Source organism: Labeo rohita, chromosome 19 (genome assembly GCF_022985175.1).
Source record: "Labeo rohita strain BAU-BD-2019 chromosome 19, IGBB_LRoh.1.0, whole genome shotgun sequence".
NCBI classification, from domain to species: Eukaryota; Metazoa; Chordata; class Actinopteri; order Cypriniformes; family Cyprinidae; genus Labeo; species Labeo rohita.
Genome location: NC_066887.1, coordinates 6,869,253 through 6,897,047, shown reverse-complemented (window position 1 = coordinate 6,897,047; position 27,795 = coordinate 6,869,253). Strand labels below are relative to the sequence as shown.

Here is a 27,795-nt window from a genome sequence, read left to right as displayed (position 1 = left end):
GAGATCACTTAAGTGATGGTTTAAAATATGCCTCCAAAACATGTTTAAAGTTTATTCAATCTTATTCAGAAAATGATTCAGTACATTATACAGACACTACTTATAATATTGTTGCAGTAATAAATTACATGCATGTATTAAACAGACATGGAGCCAAACATGAAGTTAATTAACTTACAGGCTTTGCATGTACTGATGTAATTGTGAAACCCAAATTGCAGAACTTTGTTGCACAACCTGTAAAGTATGTTTAAGGGCAGGACATTCGGAGCACTGAAGAGATGTTGTATTTGCTTAAATGAATTGAAGAAGCAGTTTTTATCACACCTGCATAAGACATGAGAGCATTTAAGGAGCGCATTTTGTTTTTAAGTGGTGTAGCAGTGAGTGTCTTTCTCTCAATAATTTATTTACGTGTTCTGAGGACTCTGACGCCTTCATTTGCTGTGAATGATGGTAATATATCAAATCTACGATATACAGGTAAGACAAAGGTTTTTTCTCTACTCTTACTTGTGTAATCAGCCATAACCACAGTAAATGAAAAAGAAGAAGAAAGGGGACAGTAGATGAGAATAGGTTAAACAATATTTTTCTTTCTTAGTGATGTAAAAAATGAGCTACAATATGCTCTGTATAAAATATGTTGATCTCAATGCGCTGGCGTCTCAGAGACAAATCTGAGGGGACCGTCTGCAAAGTGCGGAACGACAAAAATGTTAATAAAACACTCAATAACTTTACATTAACACACTGTAGTGTCACCAAATTCAGTTCACACATGACTGCTCTCCTGCTGGTTATACCACAACACTCCTTTTAAAAATAATTGCTTTTACACATTTTTTATGGATTTTTATTATGAAATATAGTTAATAACTTTACTGTAACACACTGTACCTTCGCCAAATTCAGTTCACACATGACTGCTCTCCTGCTGGTTATACCACAACACTCATTTTGAAAATAGTGGCTTTTACACTATTTATATGAAATTATATTCTGAACTAGATGAGTAAAGTTTGAGAACAAACTTTAAGTTGGCTTGAGAAAGCCTAGCCTGAAAGTTTGAAGCAGCTGGAAAAGTATGAAAGCAGCTAGAATGATTTAACACATTGCTTTTATTTTTATAGGCTGATTACAATGTTGTTAGCATGATTAGCTTGTTGCTTTTATTTTTATAGGCTGATTACAATGTTGTTAGCATGATTAGCATGTTGTTAGCATAATTATCAAATTACTAGAATGTTGTTAGCATGATTAGCAAGTTACTAGCCAGTTTCTAGCCTGATTAGCATGTTGATAGCATGTTTCGCGCATGATTAGCATGTTACTAGCATGTTTCCAACATGGCTAACATGTTACTAACTTGTTGTTAACATGTTTCTAGCATGATTAGCATATTACTAGCATGTTGTTAACATGATTGGCATGTTGTTACCATGATTAGCATGTTACTAGCATGTTGCTAGCATGATTAGCATGTTTCTAGTATGATTAGCATGTAACTAGCACATTGCTAGCTTGATTACCAAGTTACTAGCATGTTGTTACCATGTTTCTAACATGGTTACCATTCTGCTAGCATGATTATGAAGTTACTAGCATGTTGCTAGCATGATTAGCATGTTACTAGCATGTTGTTAGCATGTTTGCAGTATGATTAGCATGTAACCAGCATGTTGCTAGCATTATTACCAAGTTACTAGCATGTTGTTAGCATGATTAACATGTTACTAGCATGTTGCTAGCATGATTAGCACGTTTGTAGTATGATTAGCATGTAACTAGCACATTGCTAGCTTGACTACTAAGTCACTAGCATGTTGTTAGCATGTTTCTAACATGATTACCATTCTGCTAGCATGATTATGAAGTTACTAGCATGTTACTAGCATGATTAGCATGTTACTAGCATGATTAGCATGTTTATAGTATGATTAGCATGTAACTAGCACATTGCTAGCTTGACTACCAAGTCACTAGCATGTTGTTAGCATGATTAGCATGTTTATAGTATGATTAGCATGTAACTAGCACATTGCTAGCTTGACTACCAAGTCACTAGCATGTTGTTAGCATGTTTCTAACATGATTACCATTCTGCTAGCATGATTATGAAGTTACTAGCATGTTACTAGCATGATTAGCATGTTACTAGCATGTTGTTAGCATGCTTGTAGTATGATTATTATGTAACCAGCATGTTGCTAGCATTATTACCAAGTTACTAGCATGTTGTTAGCATGATTAGCATGTTACTAGCATGATTAGCATGTTGTTAGCATGTTTCTAACATGATTAGCATGTTACTAGCATGTTGCTAACACGATTAGCATGTTACTAACATGTTTCTAACACGATTAGCATGTTACTAGCATGTTGCTAGCATGATTTAGATAGCTAGATAGATTAGAAATATTAGAAATATTAGAGTGGAAGCTTAAATGAGTTTAAATGGATTAGAAATAGTACAAAGACAGGAAGCTTGATTGAGCCTCAAGGGATTCTGGGAAGTGTTGAAGAGTGTTGCTCATTTGAACATTCCGTCAATGTAAGTCTATGGGATTTTTGGTGGATTTGATAGTCTGGTTTACGAAAATCGTAAGCCGGATCAGTCTGACAAGATAGAGCACACCGAGTCAGACCAGTCTGAAGGTCTGGGCCGAGTTTGGTGGTTCTAACTTGAAAGCTCTAGGAGGAGATAGATACCGAAATTTGGCTCAGAAGAAGAATAATAATAATATTCTTAAATAGTAGATCAGTAAGTAAAACACTCAATAACTTTACATTAACACACTGTAGTGTCACCAAATTCAGTTCACACATGACTGCTCTCCTGCTGGTTATACCACAACACTCATTTTGAAAATAATTGCTTTTACACATTTTTTATGGATTTTTATTATGAAATATAGTTAATAACTTTACTGTAACACACTGTACCTTCGCCAAATTCAGTTCACACATGACTGCTCTCCTGCTGGTTATACCACAACACTCATTTTGAAAATAGTGGCTTTTACACTATTTATATGAAATTATATTCTGAACTAGATGAGTAAAGTTTGAGAACAAACTTTAAGTTGGCTTGAGAAAGCCTAGCCTGAAAGTTTGAAGCAGCTGGAAAAGTATGAAAGCAGCTAGCATGATTTAACACATTGCTTTTATTTTTATAGGCTGATTACAATGTTGTTAGCATGATTAGCTTGTTGCTTTTATTTTTATAGGCTGATTACAATGTTGTTAGCATGATTAGCATGTTGTTAGCATAATTATCAAATTACTAGAATGTTGTTAGCGTGATTAGCAAGTTACTAGCATGTTTCTAGCCTGATTAGCATGTTGATAGCATGTTTCGCGCATGATTAGCATGTTACTAGCATGTTTCTAACATGGCTAACATGTTACTAACTTGTTGTTAACATGTTTCTAGCATGATTAGCATATTACTAGCATGTTGTTAACATGATTGGCATGTTGTTACCATGATTAGCATGTTACTAGCATGTTGCTAGCATGATTAGCATGTTTCTAGTATGATTAGCATGTAACTAGCACGTTGCTAGCTTGATTACCAAGTTACTAGCATGTTGTTACCATGTTTCTAACATGGTTACCATTCTGCTAGCATGATTATGAAGTTACTAGCATGTTGCTAGCATGATTAGCATGTTACTAGCATGTTGTTAGCATGCTTGCAGTATGATTAGCATGTTACTAGCCAAAGCGTTCACTTCCTCGTAGAACTCCTAATTACAACTTGTGAACTGGGAGTTTTCTAAGAGCTACGACTTGCACTACCTGACCACCTCAGATTCATTAGGCGCTGTGCTAGTCATAGTGCAATAGTTCAGAATCGGAGTCCAAGTGTGTGAACAGCTCCAAATGGGCTTGTTAAGTGATGACGTAATGCGTCCGTTGAACGCACCAATGAACGCTGTTTCCGGGTCCAAACCCCAACTCATTTGACTTGAGAATACTATCTCAGCAACTGTTTATGAGCACTGTTTATTCATATGAAACCTTTAAGCTAAACGTTTTCAAATTTATGGTGTACACTACAGTCTCCGTGCTCACAGCATCCCAAACACAAATAATTTTTATATTTATTTATTTATATTTATATTTTCATTGTATGGCTATCTGGGATTTCGGTATGGAGTTAAAGGGTAGGATTATAATTTTTTGGTAGTATTATGTCACATTGTGAGTGTATAATTACCAGTGTTGGGGAGTAACTACACTGTAAAAAACAATTTGTTGAGTCAACTTAAAATAATTTGTAACCTGGCTCCTTAAAATTTTAAGTTCAGTCAACTCAAAGAAAGTTTATTCAACTTGAAATGTTGAATTATACTAAGTGACAACTTAGATATTTGAGTTGAATCAACTTCAAATTTTAAGGCAGCTGGGTTACTTACCCATCTGTTAAGTTTAGCAAACACAAATATCTAAGTTGTTACTTAGTACAACTTAACATTTCAAGTTGACTAAACTTATTTTAGTTGACTGAACTTAAAATTTTAAGGCAGCAGGGTAACAAATTATTTTAAGCTGACTCAACAAATTGTGTTTTTTTTATTTTTTACAGTGTACTTAAATGTAACGGAATTACGTAATTTAATTACAAAATAAATGTAATTAAATTACAGTTACTTTTGAAAAATGCCAGTGATTACAAAGGGGGTTACATCTGAATTTTTATAATTTTACATGCCTATTCGATAACTGTTTTATTTCCTATTTGGGTTTATGCATAAACATTAATTTTTAAGATTGTTTTTTCCAAGGCATTGTTAGATGCTAGTGTTTTTTGTCATAACTATGCAAACATTTGATTTCAAACCCAGTATCATAGCTATTAAACTATTTCTTGTTTTGTCTCTATTTCTTAATTCTGTCATCCTGGTATTTCCATACCTGTAATTGATTATAAGATAACTAACAAACTAGTACTACTACTTAATTATGTGGTGAAATGTTGTGTAAGAAAACTGGTATGACTGCACTGTATCCCTAAAATGTCTAGTTTGAACTTGCCTTTTGCTAGCAACTTTTTTCTTCGTGGAAGCTTTGCATTTTCAAATATTTCAATTCAGATCAGTGTTTCGTGTCTAATAATTTTGACACGAAACATCTAAATAATCTATCAAGCAGCTGTGTAATAAGTGGGATAATGTACATTTAGCCAGTTGTTATCGCAAAATAAAGATGTATATTATTCCTTTACTTATTATAATCTTAATTCAAGTCATAAAGGATTTTATATGATTACTGTTAGGATAAAGTCGAACAGTGTTGAGTGCTACTGTAAGGCTAACTCTGCCTGGTTTAAATGTTTCAAAATGTTGAAACAGATGAAAATATTAGAAATTTTGAAAAGTAATCCAAAAGTAGTTAAAAGTAATGTTACATTACTTTAATAAAGTAATTGAAAAGTTACGCTACTTATTACATTTTAAATCAAGTAACTTGTAATCTGTAACGTATTACATTTCCAAAGTAACCTTCCCAAGTACCGTTTGTTGTTTTCTCATGTCGTCTGATAGAGCGTTTGGACCCGAAAGTCACAGAAGAGGTGACGCTTGACGCTAAACAAGCGGATAGAACATCAATGTGCATACTATCCACCCTATCTGCCCTAAATAGTATTGAAATTTACTGGTATCACATAGAATTTAGGGTGGATAGTATACACAATGGGACGCAGCCCAAGTGCTGTCGCCTCGCCTGAAATGTAGGCGAGAGTAGGCGGCTGCAGTGAAGGGAGGAGTGAAATAAGTACAGTCAAGACAGACAGTTCTGACCTCTCAAAGTAGAACAGATACCTACGAGATCAAAGGCGGATATCGCGTTATCACACTCACGTGCTGTGTTGCTGATAAACATGATATAATTTCAGCTCTGTTGTTTTTATATGAAAATAAATCTGATGAACAAGACACTCAAAGTGCTTGCTATTTAATTCCATACGAAAGGCATATTTATCATCCATTTTTACTTTAATACAAACGTGTATTTTAGATTTTTATAGAAATATGATAACAATCACGTATCTCACGCAGAGATTGCACTGGCACAGTGTTTGACTGGCATAAAGTTGGCTTGACGTTGGACGTTGGATATTCGCAAATTTAGGGACCGTCTCTAAAGTTACATATGACATTAGTATACAATTTTCTAACTTCAATAGCATTTATAGCGAATGATGTACAGTCACACAACCAACAGTAAAGTGTTCATGAAGGTGTCAGCTATAATGCACACCTTTTACATTTTTGATATTTATTCAAATAAACTGTAAATCATATGTTAAAAATGCTATTTTTCACTACCGAATGGGCTCAAAAACAACATTTTCCATAATTTAAAGCTCAATAGCATTTGAGTAAAATGACTTACAGTCACAAAAACAACTATAAAATGTTCATGTAGGTGTCAAGTACGATGCACACTTTTTACATTTTTGATACTTATTAAAATAAACTGTAAATCATATGTTAAAAATGCAATTTTTCATAACCGAATGGGCTCAAAAACAACATTTTCCATAATTTAAAGCTCAATAGTATTTGAGTAAAATGACTTACAGTCACAAAAACAACTATAAAATGTTCATGTAGGTGTCAAGTATGATGCACATGTTTTACATTTTTGATATTTATTCAAATAAACTGTAAATCATATGCTAAAAATGCTATTTTTCATAACCGAATGAACTCAAAAGCATTTTCCATAATTTAAAGCTCAATAGCATTTGAGTAAAATGACTTACAGTCACAAAAACAACTATCAAATGTTCATGTAGGTGTCAAGTATGATGCACATGTTTTACATTTTTGATATTTATTCAAATAAACTGTAAATCATATGCTAAAAATGCTATTTTTCATAACCGAATGAACTCAAAAGCATTTTCCATAATTTAAAGCTCAATAGCATTTGAGTAAAATGACTTACAGTCACAAAAACAACTATCAAATGTTCATGTAGGTGTCAAGTATGATGCACACCTTTTACATTTTTGATATTCATAAAAAAAAAATCCAGTGTGAAGCGCTTGAATTCAGCGAAGAACACAAATGACTCTGTTTATAGCCAGATGATACAGAACTGACAATCAAGAGAAACACAGTGTGCAATGATATAATCAGAAAGCTTTTTAATATACAAATCGCCATCATTTACCATAGATTTACTGTAGTAGTGTAATGAGTTAGTCCACTGAAATGGCGAGTTGTAGTTGAACTCAAATGCAGCTTTATTAAGCAAAGTGAAATCCAAAAATAAAAACAAATGAATGGCAATGGCAGACCTGGGCAGTGGAGCCATGGTGGACCTGGGCCATGGAACAGAGGCAGACAATAGTCGTTTTTCCACTATCGGGCCGAACCATTCTCTTTGTTTAAGTGTTCCATTCCGTGCCTATCCGGGCCAGTCAGAACGGATACTGTTTCATTTTCCACTGTAATGCTGATAACGGAACTCTTTTGAATGTAAATACAAATGTGTCAGTCGTTGCTTGGTAACGCAATTGTAATGTTAACAGCGAAATGGACAATGATCAGATATTTCAGTCTTTTTATCTGATATTTACTTTGTTAAATAACAGAAAAAAGGACACAACTCTTGGTGCAAAAAAATAAAATAAACAGAAGGCGACGACAGGTATCATATTACCAACAAATGCTGAGGGTTTATGCGTGCCAATGGAGACAGACACAGAAGGTAAAATTTCTGAAGCCGTGCAGCAGAAGTCCACCATGTATGATTTTGAGGAGCCTAGAGCCAGGGCGGAGCCAGCAGAACAGGAACATGGACGCACCAGTTGACCATGATAGACCACGCAGTGAGTTCATGAATGGCCTCCATGGATAGGTACCATCCCCTTGGGAGGTTCTGCAGCAGAAGCTACCACCTCAGGGGGTTCTGCAAAGGACGCCACCTCCTCAGGAGGTTCTGCAGCAGGAGCTGCCACCTCTGGAGGCACAGGTGCAAATTCATGAACAGGAGAAGCCTCAGGGACAGACTTGTGGACAGGAGAGGCCTCTGGAGTGCAGTGTGCAGCCCACATACTCAAATTAGCAATGGCCTTTACGGGCAGCGCAGTAGACAGAGGGAAACATGAGAGACCTGTGGGATCACCAGCCGCTCACACTGACATCAGTGGTGGGTCCATCACACTGGCCATCATGACATGACGAGGCTCTGGAGAATCAGGTGAGACATGGCGCGGCTCTGGGAGATCAGACTCCGGCATAGGGACCGTAGCTTCGCGAGGCTCAGCGATGGCAGCCATGTCGTGAAGAGGCTCTGTGATGTGTGGTTGGCGTGATGTGAGCAAGACCTGGCTTGGCAGGCGTAACATGACTGTCACGTGTGGAATCAAAGTACCGAGATTCGTATGAGCGATTCCAAAGCAGCCGCTGACTCAGCCGCCGCAGTTTCTTCAGAGCGGCTGCAGGAGCACTGATGACGACACGGCTGTTTCACGACTGGCCAGATTAACCACATGACAACGATCACGTGTGTTTCGGGTTTATTCTAATGTCCTCAAGTCCAATAATGCTCACAAATCAGTGGTTTTAGAATAGTAAAAGCTTTTTTACTGTAGACGCAATGTTGAGTCACATTTATCATAAAACACTGATAAAAGCATATATAACCCACTTTATTAGCATTTAAATAATATGTTTATGTAAACATAAACATTATTCTTGTTCAGATGGCGCTGTATTAAGCAGTATATGAAATGTTTCTGTTGCTCATGAAAACACTTTTCAAACGTCAGTGTATTTGATAAATATTGCATTTAATTCACTTCATCTGTGATAGTGCATGCAAACACCGCGAGAGCGTCACTAACGAGAGCAGAAAGTGTCCGACTTGACGCCTCCGTTTTCAACTCCGCCCGCAACTGTGATTAAGCTATATGCTATTGCAGTGGTTCTCAACCTTTTTTGGGCCAGCGCCCCCCTACCCATTATCCAGGTCCCTCACCGCCCCCCCATCAAATAAATCATAGTCAAATTGTCCTCACTGAATATTAAAGTTGATTATTATTATTTTGTGTTTATAATGACGACTGTTATTATATTTACAGTAATTCAAATGTTTGGGGTCAATATGATTTTTAGTAAATTACTTTATTTCAAGGATGCATTGAATTGATCAAAAAAGACAGTGAAGTACTTTTTTACAGTAAATTATTTTAAATAAGTGTAATAACATTAATAGTTAAACCGAGTTTTTAAGCATGTTGGTGGTTTTCATTGCTACAGCTTCAGTGTTGTTGAGATGCGGATATATCTTGTTGCCCGAAATTTAAAAAGATTAAATAAAAATGACACAGTGGACATTGTTATTTTGGTGAGTAAATACCACATTTACTCATGCAAATGGAAGAAATGTAAACCCTATTTCATAGATTTTGTGAGAATATTTCAAAGTTTACTTTAAAAAAAAAGTACAACCCTAATTCTAGAAAAGTTGGGACATTTTGTAAAATGATAAAATCTGTGATTTTTTCATTCTATTTAACTTTTATTTAATTGACAAAAGTACAAAGAAAAGATTTCCAAAGTTTTCACTCACCAACTTAAATGTATTTTGTAAATATAAGCATATTTATTTATAAAATATTTATTTATTTATTCATTTATTTGAAGTATGCATCCCACTCCAAAAAAAGTTGGGACAGAGGCAAAATAAAAGTGAAAAGGTTATAGAATAACCAAATAAACTGCTTTGAAACACAGCAAGCAGGTGAATTGGTAATAGGTGAGGGTGTCATGTTTGGCTATAAACGGAGCTTCTCAGTCTTCGCAAGCAAAGGGATCATGGCTCAAAATTTGTTTATATTAACAAAGGAAAACTAAAGTTGGCCAGTGAAAACATTGGATTTTTTTCTTTGTACTTAAGTCAATTAAATAAAGGCTAAAGAGAACAAATTACATATTCTTAATTTTATGGCATTTCACAAAATGCCCCAACTTTTAATTGGGGTTGTAGAAAGATGGGAAACATATGTTCCTCATTTTCAAAATAGTGACTGTTTTAGTGCTGTCCTGATTTTTATATTTGTTATAGTCAATTAAATTGTAAATCTTGCTTTTTTATCAGTGTGTTGTGCCAGCTATAATAATAATAATAAGAAATGTTTCTTAAACAACAATCAGCATAATTTCTGAAAGATCATGTGACACTGAAAGCTGTAGTAATATACTGTAGCTTAGCATGAGAAGAAAACACATTTTAAAATATATTCAAATAGAAAGGGTTTTTTTTCAAATATTAGATTTACTGTTTTTACTGTAGGCTGTTTTTTTTTTAAACAAACAAACGCAACCTTTTTTATGAACCCATTAACAAATCATACTGACCTTTTTTAATGGTTGTGTACATTATAGGCTATATTTTATTTATAATATATAACTCCCAAAACAGCTCTTACATAATTTTATATATATATATATTTTTTTTATGTCATTAAATGGCACATGGCATTCATCACATTTTTGATTTATCATTTGAAGCATCATTATCATTAGAAGCAAAAAAGGAGCAAAAAAGCCACGTGCATATAAATTAGGCTATAATTGTGAGCTTTGAATAAACTCTTTAGAATTTGGTATTCAAACCAACCGCAGCCAATCAGCGAACAAAAAGTATTAATATTAATTTTTCTAAACAAGAAAAAACATCTCTTGCTTTATCGTGTCTGAATGCTTGCTATCGTTTTGACGCAGCAGCTGCGCTACAGAAAGTCAAGCAAACACTAAAGTACTGAAGTCGTTGCTAAGGAAATGATACACCGTCAAGTCTAGGAGCGGGAGATTTGGTGTAAACTAGCGGCGAACAGCACTACTACACAGGCCGCGAACAGCGCGACACGTGTGTTAAAGCACATCGATCCCCTTATAATCAGTCGTTCAGTAACAACTGAGCGCGAGCGCTACAATAAACGGATGCCACGTTCTATTTCTGCCTGCGGGATTCCACGCGCCTGCGCTACCGACAAGTTAAAAAAATAGATATAGAAAATGCGTTTAGATATATCCAGTAAAGACAGCGTTAGGAGGTGGCAGACCATTTTCTTTTGCAAGTTTCAGCTCATACATCTTTGGTGTAAACTCGTCTTGACCAAACGCCCCCCAGGAACAGCTTAACGCCCCCTTTCAAAAATATTGCTGCCAGCGCCCCCGATGCTGTCCGAACGCCCCCGTTGAGAAACACTATGCTATTGAGTTAATTTATTAATATTATCAGGTAACACAAACCAGTTTCTTGATTTGTAACAACATTGCTCATTGAAACATGCAAATATAATAAATAAGAAATGATTTTTCTTTTAAGATATTTATTTTGTTAAGAAAAAATTACTGGAAAAAGTGTTAAGAATTCAGAAAACACGATGTGTTTTTCATGTACCAACCATTCCACTTTTTTTTGTTTCAGAGGGTATCCCAACTCTAAATGTTCCTCTGATTATATCATTTTTTTCATTAACAATTTAATGCTCATTAACAAAGCAAGAAACAGCTGTTCATGTGTCCAGTTTGGTTTTCTTTTATGTTTGCATGTCTTACTATCAGCCATGATTATTCTATTCTGTTAACTAAAATGGTGTTTATATGCATATCTGTTAATTGTTTATGAGAAGCACACATGTAAGAAGCTGACAATTAGCTGAACATACACTTGTTTAATTAGTGATAATAAGCCTGCATTTTTTTTTATTTAAATGTGGCAACATTTTTATACTAATTTTTATACAATATTTCTATGAACAAATCTCTGACAGAGACCCCTCGCCTATCAGCCAATCACAGCATTTTTAACATATGATTTACAGTTTATTTTAATAAATATCACAAATGTAAAAAGTGTGCATCATACTTGACACCTACATGAACACTTTACTGTTGGTTGTGTGACTGTAAGTCATTCACTATATAAATGCTGAAGTTAGAAAAGTCTGTCTGATCTTGGAGTGAATTTTCTGGGACGTCCACTCCTGGAAGGAGAGGTGTCTGTTTTAAATGTCTTCCACTTGTGAATAAACTTCAAATTGTTTGGAAATGGCCGTATTACTCTTCTCAGATTGATGGCAGCAACAATTGCTTCTCTAAGATGTTTGCTGATGTCTTACCTTCTTGGCATTGTGTTAACACACACCTGAAGGCTCCAAACCAGCAAACTGTCAAAGCTTATGCTTTTATAGAGGCGCTCAGACTTTGCTGATGATCATTTAATCAAAAGTATTTGATTAGCAGTGCTTGACTGTTATTTACCCTCTTAATTCCAATGTTAACAGTAAGGGCGTCCTAACTTTGTCACACATGGCTTTTCCATTTTGGCTTTATTTTGGTTCAGTAAATAATGACAGGGTGTAATTTGTCATGTGTTGTTGTTCATCTGAGGTTTTATTTTCAAAATTTTAAGACCAGCCAAGGACCAGTTTTTTTTAATGATGTCCTGATACGTAAAACCATGGAATTCAATAGGGTGTCCTAACTTTTTCACGTGACTGTATGTACTGTCACGATAACACCAAAAGGTTGTGCTTTTGTAAAACAGAGAGGTGCTTTCTGCCATCTCTGTGAAATGGAGCGCATCACAGCAATTAACCAGCTACTTGCCTCACAAAGAAAGCTATAGAAACAAACCAATTTTAAAAAAAACCTCTGATTATGTAATCGGAATGAAAAGGTACTTCCGCGAACCGGGACTCGAACACGGCAGGCCCGAAGCGCAACGGCGCTGCATGTAGACGCACCATCAGCGCCGACGAGTGGCATTGTTTACATTCAGAGCCATCAATATGACCGATTAATGACGCATTATGAAAACACTCTATACAGATAAGGCTACTCAGCCTGTGCGCATTAGTGTAGCAGAATTTGTGACACACTGCATTATTGTAAGGGGTAACAATCGAAAAGGTAGAAAATTAAATTTCTTTGTTAGATTCCTGCTGCAGCTGTGTCCCTTCTAGACACAACTCATTAAGAGGACATAATGCGTTGTGGGATACAGTGCCTATAGTACAGTGTGCTGTGTTGTATACCTACTGCATGCTTCGAAAAATGTAGTAGATCACCCAAATAAGTATTCCTTGCTTGCAAAAAAATTTGTATACTATACTACACAGTAGTGCCCGATAAGTGAATCCGTATTTGGAAAGGCACGGAAAATTAATAATGCATTCTACGGAGTCACTAAAGAGACATGGTTAGCGGCTATGGTACATAAAATTTCACTTGCCACATAAACAGAGTAAGGAGAGATGACTCATTGCGAATGATTTGCAGATCCTAAGCACCACTAGCAAACATTTAATATTGTAAGATGTGTGATAAGTACTGTCGCTCCATAGTAAACACAGAGTACGTGTGATCACGAATCCTGAAAGTGAAAGTAAAAAGCGAACGCGCATTCAAAAGTAATTTTAAATGCCCCGCATATTAATAGCGGCTCCCTGATGCTCACAATTTATATACAGTATAATTCCCCAACAATATAATTGCGAGATAAAGCACTGGAATGTATTTTTTCCTCCCATGTCGTATTTATTCCCTTTAGGGGTTCCATAGTACACGTCATTTCCTTTCCGAACACGGTATTCGGATTTGGGCACATAGCGTAATTCTCTACATGCTGTAGCAATTGATTGATAGTCTTCTACTGTTTCTCAACTAAACTGTAATATTCTTATAGTCGAGAACAGTAAAGCAGCGCTGGATCTTAGCCAGAAGGTCAGAGTCTTATGCTGGGTAATGACACGGCCTCAACACCTGAAGTCCAGAACCCAACATATTCGTGCCACATGGGGCAAACGCTGCAACATCATTCTGTACATGAGCTCGGAGAAGTCAGATTTCCCCACGATACGGCTCAACGTGTCAGAAGGACGCAGTCAGCTCTACTGGAAGACCATACGGGCCTTCCAGCACATTCACACGCACCATCTGGACGATGCTGACTGGTTCCTCAAAGCTGACGATGACACGTTTGTTGTCGTTGAGAATTTGCGCTATGGTCTCTCTAAGCACAACACAGAGGAGCCTCTGTATTTTGGGCGAAGATTCATGCCGTTCGTCGCACAGGGCTACATGAGCGGAGGAGCTGGTTACGTTCTCAGTAAGGAAGCTTTGAGAAGGTTCGTGAAGGGATTTGCTGATGGATTTTGTACACACAACACGGAAAATGAAGACATTGGATTGGGACACTGCATGCAGACAATGAAAGTCCAGATGGGTGATTCCAGGGATGTGTTGGGGAGACAAACTTTTCACCCTTACCCTCCAGACTACTACCTGCCCCGACAAACACCCAGATCACGACCCTGGTACCTCATCTATGAGCATTACCCACCTGTTGAGGTAAGAATGAGATGTTTGAGGGTGAATTAAGGCTGGAATATACTAAATTACTTTTACCCAGAGTTTTGCCCTGATTTGCAGTGTGCAGGAGTCAGTGCTAGTCTGCAGATTTTGTGCAGTCAGAGCTGATAGATTTACTCATCCTCAGGCCATCCAAGATATAGATGAGTTTGTTTCTTTATGGGAACTCATTTGGAGAAATTTAGCATTACACCACTTGCTCAGCAGTGGATCCTCTGCGGTGAATGGGTGCTGTCAGAATCAGAGTCCAAACAGCTGATAAAAACATCACAATAATCCACAAGTAATCCACACCACTCCACCCCAGTACATCAATTAATGTCTTGTGAAGTGAAAAACTGTGTTTATATTAAACTAATTCATCATTTAGATGTTTTTAACTTTAAACCATTGCTTCCAGCTAAAATTGAGTCCTCTATGCATAATAATGCTTCCTGAAAAGAAATCTCATCTGAATCAGGATAGAAATATGCACAGATTAAGCACTGTTTACAAGTGAAAACAGTCCACAACAAATACAAATATGTTGGTGGTTTTTGATGTGAGAGGACAACAGGTGATGGTCTTAATTACTGGCGAAAGCATTATTATGGTTATGGAGAAGCGACAGTTTCAAGTTAAAGCATCTTCACGATGGATTTGTTTCTTATAAACATGCAGTTTACCATTTAAAATGGTAATTGATGGACTGGAGTGGTGTGGTTTACTTTTTTATCAGCTGTTTGGACTCTTATTCTGATGGCACCCATTCACTGCAGAGGATCCATTGTTGAGCAAGAGATATATACAATATTTCTTCAAATCTGTTCTGATGACCAAACAAACTCATCTACATTTTGAACAGACTGAGGGTAAGTACATTTCAACATTTTTTTTGTTATGCTTCAATGTATTTATGTACTTATATGTGATCCTGGACCACAAAACCAGTCATAAGTAGCACGGGTATATTTGTAGCAATAGCCAACAATACAAAAATCATTAGGATATTAAGTAAAGATCATGTTCCATGAAGATATTTTGTAAATTTCCTAACGTAAATATATCAAAACTTAATTGATTAGTACCGGTAATATGCATTGCTAAGAACTTCATTTGGACGATTTTCACAATATTTAGATTTTTTGTCCCCTCAGATTCCAGATTTTCAAATACTTGTATTCAGAGCCTAAAACTAACTTTTTGCCACACCTGCCAATGGCCAGTGATGTGATATAATTTTTATAACTAAATTTTTAACTCAAACTGTTGCAGTCTGTCAGTCATATAATGGCAGTCAATGGGATTCACGGCTTTGAGAGTAAAAAAAAACATACACAGACAAAACCAAATCAAACCCTGCGGCTCATGATGATACACTGAGGTGTTAAGACACGAAACAATCGGTCTGTGCAAGAAACTGAACAGTATTTATAACTATTTTTTTACCTCTGATCCACCACGATGTCCAACTGTCCGTTCACAACAGCCAGCACGTGACGCATCAACGTGCTCTGGCACAGTAGACGCATACGCGATCTGTCACACATTTACGTCATTCGTTGTTTATACAGTAAGATTGTGGGTACGACAGCTACTCAAAATGATTACATGAAAAATGATTAACTAAAAGATTACGTTTGCTTGCACAAACTCATCTGGGAGTGTTGACTTTCACCGACTCACATCTTTTGAGCCTGATTGCCTATGCCAGAGCATGTTGACGCGTCACACGCCAGCTGTTGTGTACGCGCTCAGGACAGATGGGCATTGCGGTGCATCAGAGGTAAAAAATGATATAAATACTGTTCAGTTTGTTGCACAGACTGATTGTTTCATGTCTTAACACCTCAATATATCGCCACAAGCCGCAGAGTTAAATTTGGGTTTGTCTGTGTATGTTTTTTTGACTCTCAAAGCCCTGGATGCAATTGACTGCCATTATATGACTGACAGATTGCAACGGTTTCTACTGAAGAAACAAAGTCATCTACATCTTGTATGCTCTGGGGGTAAGCAGATAAACATCAGATTTTCATTTTTGGGTGAACTGTCCCTTTAAGATCCAGCCCCGGACACCAGATTCCATCAGAAAATATTAGTTTGTCTGGTAACAGGACCCCTGTTAACAGGAGGTTTTGTCTGGTACCCAAAATATCCAAAAACACTATTAACAGTCTTCTGTCAGCCAAGAAGTTGACTAAGGAAAAAGCCAGTGAAAGTGAAGAGTTTATTGAATAGTCTTAATTGCGTATGTCTCAATACTCAGACTTCGTCTAAAGAACTCAAAATCAATAAGTATTGTTATGCCAAACTGATTCACAACAACATCCCATAAACCTTGAGTTTAAGATTCCCTTGTATCTCTTATTCATGAAGACAAACAGCCCTTGAAACCACACAGTCATAGACTAAACAACAATGGAGAAATATATAAAAAACAAAAAGTATAATATATAATATAATATAATATAATATAATATAATAATGAAATTACTATAATGATTATTAGAAATGATTATATGATTAAATGGAATAATAAAATGATTAATGATTATAAATGAATAAATGAATGAAGAATGAATTAAGAATATATAAAAAAAGAAAGTAAAACACAACACAAATGTATGGTTGCTCTCTTGAGGAAAAACACACATAGTTTGCATTTGAGGATCGTCCGATCCTTCAGCTTGATAAGTCATGATATGATGAATACTGTTTTTGGGTCCAAACTTCTACTTTTTTCATTTGAGATTACTCTTGCAATAGCTGTGTTGTTTATATAAATCACACATGTAAGCTACGCTTTGAAAAACCTACAGTGTACGCTACAGTTTCTGAGCTCATGTCATATTACTATAGCACACTATGGATGTATACTCACCGTTTGTTGTTTGCTTTTTGCTGTCTGCGAGAGCAATGGTGAGAAATGGCAATGGGAGATATTAGATGTAACAAGCAGATATGAGTTTTTCCAAGTAAAACATGTTCCTGGATCAACATACTTTGTTCAAATGCTAGGTGAATAAGAATGGCATACACTGCAAAAAACAATTTGCTGAGTCAACTTAAAATAATTTGTAACCTGGCTGCCTTAATTTTTTAAGTTCAGTCAGCTCAAAAAAGTTTATTCAACTTGAAATGTTAAATTATACTAAGTGACAACTTAGATATTTGAGTTGAATCAACTTAAAATTTTAAGGCAGCTGGGTTACTTACCCATCTGTTAAGTTTAGCAAACACAAATATCTAAGTTGTTACTTAGTACAACTTAACATTTCAAGTTGAATAAACTTTTTTTGAGTTGACAGAACTTAAAATTTTAAGGCAGCCGGGTAACAAATTATTTTAAGTTGACTCAACAAATTGTTTTTTACAGTGTAGGATGTAGGCACAGCATAAGCTCTGAAACCAAGTTTTCTTTACAGCAAAGGAAAACCTCTTGCATCTCCTCTTGGATTATATTGAAATCCTCCAACATTTTTCTTTACAAATCCTAATTTTGTACTTTTGAATTTGTGTGTTTTGTTTTGCTCTCTTCTCTGCTCTTCTGCGTTCGTCACGTCTTTGTCACATTTATCACCACGCTCGCCTGCGTCCTACATGTGTAGGACACTGTAAAATAGAGATTACGGTTTATAGAGATTAAGATAGAGATTACGGATTCCGAGTCTTCTGTAACTATCAAGATGGCGCCGCGGATGGCTGCCTCGGTTTGTTGCTCCTTTGTACTTTTTCTGTTTTTGTTTGTTTGTCCTGTTTTAAGCAACATTTTTCCGATCAGCTTCTCTAGAAACGAACTCTTGGACATAAGAAATAGCACACCAGACAACTTTTTGCCAACGTTTGAACATTCAGACGTCTTACTGGACATTTTAGTCGGAGGGGCTGCATTCCTATACAAGCGCTCCAAGCGACACGAGCGTGGAAAATGCACCGGTGCGCTCGTGAAATTCCGACAGCGCGGTTTTAGGACTCCGTTGCCGAGTATTCTTCTGGCGAATCTCCGCTCCCTTGCAAATAAATCAGATGAACTACAACTCCTCACTCGCACAAACAAGGACTTTTTAAACTCTGCTGCGCTTTGCTTCATGGAAACCTGGCTAAACGGAACCATTCCAGACAGCGCGCTTCATGTAACGGGCTTCCAGCTGATCAGAGCGGACCGCGTCACTGAGTCGTCGGGAAAACGAGAGGCTCATGTCACCCGCAAACTGCCTAAACATAGACAGGACATCACATGCCCCACCAAAGACAGCAATATACTGGACCATTGCTACTGTTTTAAAGGATGCATATCACTCTGTCCCCCATGCAGCGCTGGGACTCTCTGATCACTGTTTAGTTTACCAGCCTAAGGCAGAAACTTAAATCTGCTAAGCCTGTAGTAAGAACTGTAAAGAGATGGACTGTTGAAGCAGAGCGGGATTTACAAGCCTGCTTCGAACTTACTGATTGGAGTGTTTTTGAGGCTGCAGCTACTGATCTGGATGAGCTCACTGACACTGTGACATCTTACATCAGTTTCTGTGAGGACATGTGTCTACCCACCAGGATATATTTAACATTTAACAACGACAAACCTTGGTTCAGTGCAAAACTCAAACAGCTTCGCCAGGCCAAAGAAGACGCCTACAGGAGTGGGGACAAAGCCTTGTACAAACAGGCCAAATACACACTGAATAGGGAGATAAGAGTGGCAAAGTTAAACTACTCGGGAAAGCTAAAAAACAGCTTTCAAAAAATGACTCGACATCAGTGTGGAATGGCCTGAAAGCCATCACCAGCTACAAGAGCCCATCCCCCAGCACTGAGGCCAGTCAACAACTGGCTGATGACCTGAATGAGTTTTACTGCAGGTTTGAAAAACAAAAGACAGGTCTGACACCCTGCACCCCCTCCCAACTGTCCCACAACACAGCCATCAACACCCTGCCCCTCCATCCCCCCTACTGTTTCTCAACCTGCCCTTAAGATCTGTGAAGGTGATGTTTGCGAAGTCTTCTGGAAGCAGAAGATAAGGAAAGCCAAAGGCCCAGACAGTGTCTCTCCAGCCTGCCTTAAAGCCTGTGCTGTCCAGCTATCATCCATCTTCACATTGATCTTCAACAGATCCCTGGAGCTGTGTATAGTCCCATCCTGCTTTAAATGTTCCACCATCATCTCTGTACCCAAGAAACCAAAAACCACAGGACTTAATGACTACAGACCTGTTGCTTTAACATCTGTGGTCATGAAGTCATTTGAGAGACTGGTGTTGGCCTACTTGAAGGACATTGCTGCAGTTTGCTTACCGAGCAAACAGGTCTGTGGATGATGCAGTCAATATGGGATTGCACTACATCCTTCAACATCTGGACAAACCAGGGACCTATGCAAGGATCTTGTTTGTGGACTTCAGCTCTGCTTTCAACACCATCATTCCAGATATCCTTCAGAATAAACGGTCACAGCTCTCTGTACCCACCTCCATCTGTCAGTGGATCACCAGCTTCCTGACAGACAGGCAGCAGTTAGTGAGGCTGGGAAAACTCACATCCGGCACCTGCACTGGAGCTCCCCAGGGCTGCGTTCTCTCCCCACTGCTCTTCTGCCTCTACACAAATGACTGCACCTCTAAAGACCCCTCTGTCAAACTTCTGAAGTTTGCAGATGACACCACAGTCATCGGTCTCATCCGGGATTGCGACGAATCTGCTTACAGACAGGAGGTTGAGCAGCTGTCTCTCTGGTGCAGTCACAACAACCTGGAGCTCAAACGCTCAAAACTGTAGAGATGACAGTGGACTTCCGGAGAAAGCCCCCTGCACACCTCCCTTTCACCATCATCAACAGCACTGTGGCTCAATTCAAGTCAATTCACTCATTCAAGTTCCTAGGAACTAACATCTCCCAGAACCTGAAGTGGGACATTCACATTGACTCAACTGTGAAAAAAGCCCAGCAGAGGCTTCGTCACTTTCTTCGTCAACTGAAAAAGTTCAATCTACCACAGGCACTGATGACACAGTTTTACTCCGCTGTCATTGAGTCAGTTCTGTGCTCTTCTATAACTGTCTGGTTTGGGGCAGCCTGTAAATCAGATAGAAGAAGACTGCAACGGACTGTTAGGACAGCAGAAAGAATCATTGGTGTGCACCTGCCCAATCTTCAGGACTTGTACATTTCCAGACTGAAGAAACAGGCAGGAAACATCATCCAAGACCCTTTTCACCCCAGACACAACCTGTTTGCATTTCTCCCCTCAGGCAGACGCTACAGATCCCTGAGCACTAAAACATCTAGACATAAAAACAGCTTTTTCCCAAATGCCAACTCCAGCTTAAACAGATAAACTTGAATCATTACCTGGGTTCTACAATTCATTTCTATATTTCTTTCTCCATTTCTAATTATTGTCTGTTTCTGTAGTATTATTATGTAAACTTCTGTAGTATTATTATGTAAATACACACGCACATATCTTATTTGTATAGCTGTATATAAGGGAAATAATGCACAAATCTGTACATAAATCTTCTGTTCCAGATTCGTACATTATTATTTATTTTTAAGTTTTTATTTTATTTAAATGTCTTTCTCTGTTCTCATGTCAGATATGTATGTGTACCAGGAGCACCTTAAAAAACCACAACAAATTCCTTGTGTGTTTGCGCACACTTGGCACATTCTGATTCTGATTATAAAGTTGTAAATATGGATATTTTTCTTACACAAATGCATCGAATCACTTCAGAAGGCCTTTATTAACCCTCTGGAGCCATGTGAAGCATTTTTATGATGGATTATGCACTTTATTTTGCTTCAAAATCTCAACACCCATTCACTACCATTATAAAACTTGGAAGAGGACATTTTTTAATCTGACTCTGATTGTATTTGTCTGAAATAATAGTCGTATACACATAGAATGGCTTGAGGGTGAGTAAATAATGGTGTAATTTAAATTTTTGGGTAACTATCACTTTAACAGATCAATGAGGTTTGACTCTGTCTCGAATCAAACTGAAATCAGGTGTTCGACTCGTGTGCAGGGCTACACAATGATCAGTGTCTGCCTTGAAGCAGCGACTCTATAAAGTAATACATAAAGCAATGAATGAAAATGATTCTGCTGCTACTTCTGAAAGGTCTGTGTATCTGACAAATGACATTTAATCAACTTCATCTGTCATAATGTTCACAAACATTGTGCAAGCGTCATAACAGGAAGCAGACAGTGTCAAGTTTTCAACTCAAAACCTGAACACACACCCCTTAACTGGAGCTGATAAGTTAATATTTGTTTGGTAATTGCAGTGTTGTTTAATAAGGATGTTGATCCAGGAACATGCCATGAGGGATGTTTGGTAATTCTTTAATCATTTAATCCAAAAATGTTTGCTTTTGCATGATGTTGCCTCTTCTGTTATTTACAAAAAATAATGAGGTCACCTTTAAAGGGGTCATCGGATGCTAAGTTCACACCCACAGAGGCCGCTCCCACCATAGTTGATCAGTGTTGGAAAGGTTACTTTGGAAATGTAATAGGTTACAGACAGTGTTGGGGAGTAACTAGTTACATGTAACGGAATTACATAATTTAATTACAAAATAAATGTAATTGTAATTAGTTACAGTTACTGAGAAAAAATATGTAATTAAATTACAGTTACTTTTGAAAAATGCCTGTGATTACAAAGGGGATTACATCTGAATTTTTTCACACACCCACCCCCACTTACAGATTTAATTGACTTCTTTTAATTGACTGCTCTAAAATGAGACACCAATGATTCAGGAGTTTAGGACACAGAATAGCACACATGCTTATTTGATAACTGTTTTATTTCCTATTTGGGTTTATGCATAAACTTTATTTTTTAAGATTGTTTTTTCCAAGGCATTGTTAGATGCTAGTGTTTTCTGTCATAACTATGCAAACATTTGATTTCAAACCCATTATCATAGCTATTAAACTATTTCTTGTTATGATGTTATTTATGTTATGATCTTGGTTAGCTAATCAAATATTAAAGCTTAATTCAATATTATGTGTACAATTTCTTAATTCTGTCATCCTGGTATCGTGGACTTGCTCTATTGTTTCATACAAACACAGCTGCTGCCATTTTTTATTTTTTTTTTGTACATTGTAATGGATTATAAGATAACTAACAAACTAGTACTACTACTTAATTATTTATGTCGTGAAATGTTGTGTAAGAAAACTGGTATGACTGCACTGTATCACTAAAATGTCTAGTTTGAACTTGCCATTTGCTAGCAACTGATTTCTTCATGGAAGCTTTGCATTCAAATATTTCAACTCAGATCAGTGTTTCGTGTCTAATAATTTTGACACGAAACATCTAAATAATCTATCAAGCAGCTGTGTAATAAGTGACATAATGTACATTCAGCCAGATGTTATCGCAAAATAAAGATGTATATTATCCATTACTTATTATAATCTTAATTCAAGTGATAAAGGATTTTGAAAGTCTGACAGTAATCAGTGTTGAATGATACTGTAAGATTAACTCTGTCAGCGTTCACTGGGATAAAGGACTCAGAAGCAGAAGTGCGAAAGAAATTGATTTATTAAGGAATATCAAAGCAAAGTCCCGGCAAGAATCACATAGTCCAGGTGACCACACCACGCAGCTTTAGCTTGCACAGACAGAAGCAGGCAGATGTCATAATCTAAAAGCCGAGTTACACTGAAAACAGTCCTCCAAAGCAAGCATAGATGAGATTCCAGGCAGACAATCTCTCCTCACAGGAAGCAATAATTCTCACACGTCAGAATAAGATGAGCTCAAAGTCCATAAGCACGTAGAGTCAAAACGACAAAACACACTAGCAAAGAAGAAACGAAAACAAGCAGTAGAAATAGAGCGAAGAAAATGAAAGAATTGGAATCAGCTGTAAGCAAGTGCACGGTCACGCTGATTGCAAAAGACAAACAGCTGCTTGCGGCCGCCACTTTGAAATGAAAAACAAAAAAGCACGTGCAGGAGAAGTAACAGATCAAATGGGCGACCTGACAATCTCTGCCTGGTTTAAATGTTTCAAAATTATCAACAGTTGAAAATATTAGAAATTTAGAAAAGTAATCAAAAAGTAATTAAAAGTAATAAGTTACATTACTTTAATAAAGTAATTGAAAAGTTACACTACTTATTCCATTTTAAATCAAGTAACTTGTAATCTGTAACCTATTACATTTCCAAAGTAACCTTCCCAACACTGGTTACAAGTTACTCTATTTAAAATGTAATAAGTAGTGTAACTTTTCAATTAAACACAAATAAGCACAAAATAATTACATTTATAAATAAAGCCGGTAAATAAAGCAAATTGTTATAATGTTCAACGGGGCGATTTTAGGATTTTCATTTTAGGGGGGCTCAGCCCCCAATGAGGGTATAATAACAAAAATTAAATAAATAAATAAATAAAATAAAATAAAAGTTTGACTAATAGGGCTGGTATACTATACTTATGGCAATATTCCACTGTATTGTATAGATAGGTATAACATTTGATTACTGAATAAGCCAAATACAAGTCTTTCTGATCTCACACACACGTGTTTACTGTACAAATACAAAATTTTACTGTTTGCATTTCTAGTACAAGCCTCTTTCCTTAGCTGAAGTATGCAATCCTCTTTGCCACATGCACTAGAAACAATTGAAAGTTAAATTTCAAATGAAAATGGCAACAGGATCGTTTTATAAGGTATGCATTAATGTGCTTTCTTTTTTGCTGGAGAAAACAGCTGTGGTGTGATGAGGGGTGAACAGCGAAAACGTAGGCTACAGTAGATGTGTCATTCTGAGTTTGCATTTCACTGTTTTTATACTGAATCTGTTTTTTGTGAGTGAGATGAATTAATGCATGTTCACATTTAGTCTAGAATATAGTAACATCGTGTTTACTCCCAATTTCCCAACAGGAGACTTTTCAATCAATAAATGGGGAAAAAAGTAACTGGCGTTACTTATTTGAAAAAGTAACTCAGATATTTTCATAGAAATTCAAACGTAATGTGTTACTTTACTAGTTACTTGAAAAAAGTAATATTATTACGTAACTTGAGTTACTTGTAATGTGTTACCCCCAACACTGATTGTTAATATTGAGTTTTAATATTTTATTAGCTAACAAATGCAAAGCTTCCACCAAGAAAAACTATCAAGTGTATAGCGCCGTCTTATGATGAGTCTGGATGAGTCGGAGTTATTAGCTTTTACCAGTTGTTATCGGGGAATAACATACCTTGGAATGTCATGACTGACCAATCAGAATGAAGCATTCCACAGAGCCGTGTAATAATTTAATTTAAAGCACAGCCACACAAATTCAGACTTAACACCTCTTATTTACTTTGAGATCATTCTGAGTTTACATACAGATTTGAAATCATAACAAGAAATAGTTATATAGCTATGATACTGGTTTTGAAATTAAATGTTTACATAAATATGACAGAAAAAAAAAAACAATAAAAAATAAAGTATATGCTTAAACCCAAATAGGAAATAAAACATTTAAGAATAAGCATGTCGTCGCCTTAGAATTATAAGGTTCCATCTGCATTCTGAGCACTTTTGAGATATTGATATTGAGACTTCTGTAGATAGAACCATTTTTGTTTTCTAAAAAAAAAAAAGGCCCAAAATGTACACAGCTTACAAAAGAAACATCACATAATGTAAATAAGTTGTCACCAAATAAGAATATATAAATAACTAAATTTTGACAAAAATGTCAGATAGAACCTTATAATTCTAAGGCGACAATGTGTCCTGAACTCCTGAAACATTGGTGTCTCATTTTAGAGCAGGCACAATGCGATTTTGGAAAGAAGTCAATTAAATCTGTATGTGGGTGTGTGAAAAAAAAAGAGATGTAACCCCCTTTGTAATCATTAACATTTTCAAAAGTAACTGTAATTTAATTACACATTTTTCTCAGTAACTGTAACTAATTACAGTTAAATTTATTTTGTAATTAAAGTACGTACTTCCGTTACATGAAACTAGTTACTCCCCAACACGATAGTTGATTGACATGAGCGTTTTACCTCAGATCAGCTGTAACAGTCCGCACTCTTTGTTTTCGATGCCGGAGCAGGGATGCAAGTTAGACAAGAATATCTCCGATTGAGCGATTGAGGTGTTGTGTTGCTGGATGTAAAAATGAACGTAGTCGTCGTCATTTACTCCCAACATCTGAGCAGCTGAAGATGCAGTAGATTACGTTTGTTTGTGAAGGGAATGCGCCTCTCGATCTACATATATCCGTCTATGTTCACGCAAATCATTCATGATCCAGCTTCACTTACAGCAGAAGTGAGTATAAGGTTTTTTTTATGAATCTTTGCGATCGCCTTTCCTAATAAAGTTTAGCGGCTAAGCGCGGCTAAAGTAAACAGGCTCGTCACTCCACAGAGAGAAGAGAGGGGCGGGGCGAGCAGAGCTCATTTGCATTTAAAGCAGTCTCGACCAGAATGAAATGATTTTTGCAGAGCTGATTTTGACAAGGTAAAAAGGGTGAATTTTTAACCAAAGTATATTATAGACTTTTCATTAAGACCCTAAAGAATCATATCAACTTGTGGAAAATGGGCATCCGATGACCCCTTTAAACCCTCCTGAAAATCAGCCTTCTTTACCTGGGTTATGATCAGTCAGATGAAAATATAACCAGAATATAGTAAGAATAATTTGATTAATATCCCGTTTCTGTAGGTCTAGACAGACTCTAAAAGAGAGAAGCAAGAAATAGATGAAATAGATTCTCAGCTGGGATATGATTGATTGATTCTTATGTTAAATCCATTGTTTTTTTTCTTGTGTTTTTAGGGCCCTGGATGCTGTTCAGATTTAGCCATCTCTTTCCACTACATAGACGCAGTGCAAATGCACGTTTTACAGTACTACACCTATCACTTACGCCCACACGGATATAAATACAGATTTAACCCAGATGGACGCTCAGATAACATCTAATGTAAAAATAAGACAGCATTTAAAATGGAATCTTGATAAGTGACAGTTTATTAATACATGTGTATATTACTTTACTGTTCTACTTATTGTTCTATAATACATATTAAAACAGGTTTTACAAAGTTACAGACTAACAACTTTATTGTCCAAAACATTAATGACATCAGCTCTGGAAAGCTTTAATCATAGACCAAACGTAAAAATACAAGTAAAGACAAGAAAAGCATTGGTTAATCCAGACCTGTGTGTAATTCATTTATAGTGGAAAGAACTTCTGAATGCTGTTGAATTGAGTCATAATTATTACTGCTAAAGAAACAATAATAATGAAACATGGATGAAGATCTTAGAATCTACAGTATAATACAAGTTTAACATACAATACTGTCCATAAGAGTTTAACACAGATTCTTAAAGGAGAAGTTCACTTCCAGAGCTAAAATGTTCAGATAATTTACTCACCCCCTTGTCATCCAAGATGTTCATGTCTTTCTTTCTTCACTGGATAAGAAAATATGTTTTTTGAGGAAAACATTTCAGGAATTATCTCCATATAGTGGACTTCAATGGTGCGCCCAAGTTTGAACTTCCAAAATGCAGTTTAAATGCAGCTTAAAATGGCTCTAAATGATCCCAGCCGAGGAAGAATGGTCTTATTTAGCGAAACGAACAGTCATTTTCTAAACAAATTGATATATGCTGTGTAATCAGGGTTAATAAAGTTAGGGTATGTTGAAAAACTCCCATCTCATTTTCTCCTCCAACTTCAAAATCATCCTATATTGCTGCAGAAGTACAACCCAGTGTTTACAAAAGTGAACATGCAGAGAAGATCAAATGCCTTTTACAAAAAAGGTAATACAGCGATGTAGGACAATTGTGAAGTTGGAGAAAAAAATAAGATGGGAGTTTTTCGACATACCCTAACTGTATTGTCCCGGATTACACAGAGTTCACACGTGCATCGCAGAGAATAAGACAAGACGAGTGTTTGAGGTTAAAAAGTGTATAAATTGTCAATTTGTTTAGCTAGATAAGACTCTTCTTCCTCGGCTGGGATCGTTTAGAGCCATTTGAAGCTGCATTTAAACTACATTTTGGAAGTTCAAACTTGGCACCACTGAAGTCCACTATATGGAGGTAATTCCTTAAAGTTTTCCTCAAAAAACATAATTACTTCACGACTCAGTAAAGAAAGACATGAACATCTTGGATAAAAAAGGGGTTGTTCTGGAAGTGAACTTCTCCTTTAATTTTGGGCTTTCGCATGTTAAATACTTAGAAACAACAGTGACTCTATATGTGATTTGGCACAGTTTTAGTACTTTTGTGTAAAGCAGTGACCTGTTGCATGCCGTATCATTATATTTAAGTCTAGTTTATGTGTACAGTATCATATTAATGTA

General features: G+C 36.6%; 1 protein-coding gene across 1 annotated transcript; it reads left to right on the top strand.

Annotated features, from left to right (window-relative positions):
- Positions 1-279: 279 nt before the first annotated feature.
- On the top strand, positions 280-26,920 carry c1galt1a (core 1 synthase, glycoprotein-N-acetylgalactosamine 3-beta-galactosyltransferase 1a). Its single transcript, XM_051136422.1, has 3 exons — positions 280-483; positions 13,723-14,387; positions 26,243-26,920. The coding sequence occupies exons 1-3, from the start codon at positions 339-341 to the stop codon at positions 26,387-26,389; spliced, it is 957 nt and encodes a 318-aa protein (XP_050992379.1). The 5' UTR covers positions 280-338; the 3' UTR covers positions 26,390-26,920.
- The last annotated feature ends 875 nt before the right edge of the window (positions 26,921-27,795 follow it).

Excerpts from the sequence above, each read along its gene's own strand:
- c1galt1a (XM_051136422.1), top strand. The coding sequence starts at position 339 with ATGAGAGCATTTAAGGAGCGCATTTTGTTTTTAAGTGGTGTAGCAGTG. Across the intron at positions 484-13,722 it reads ATCAAATCTACGATATACAG|TCGAGAACAGTAAAGCAGCG; the intron begins GTAAGACAAAGG and ends ATATTCTTATAG. Across the intron at positions 14,388-26,242 it reads AGCATTACCCACCTGTTGAG|GGCCCTGGATGCTGTTCAGA; the intron begins GTAAGAATGAGA and ends TTGTGTTTTTAG.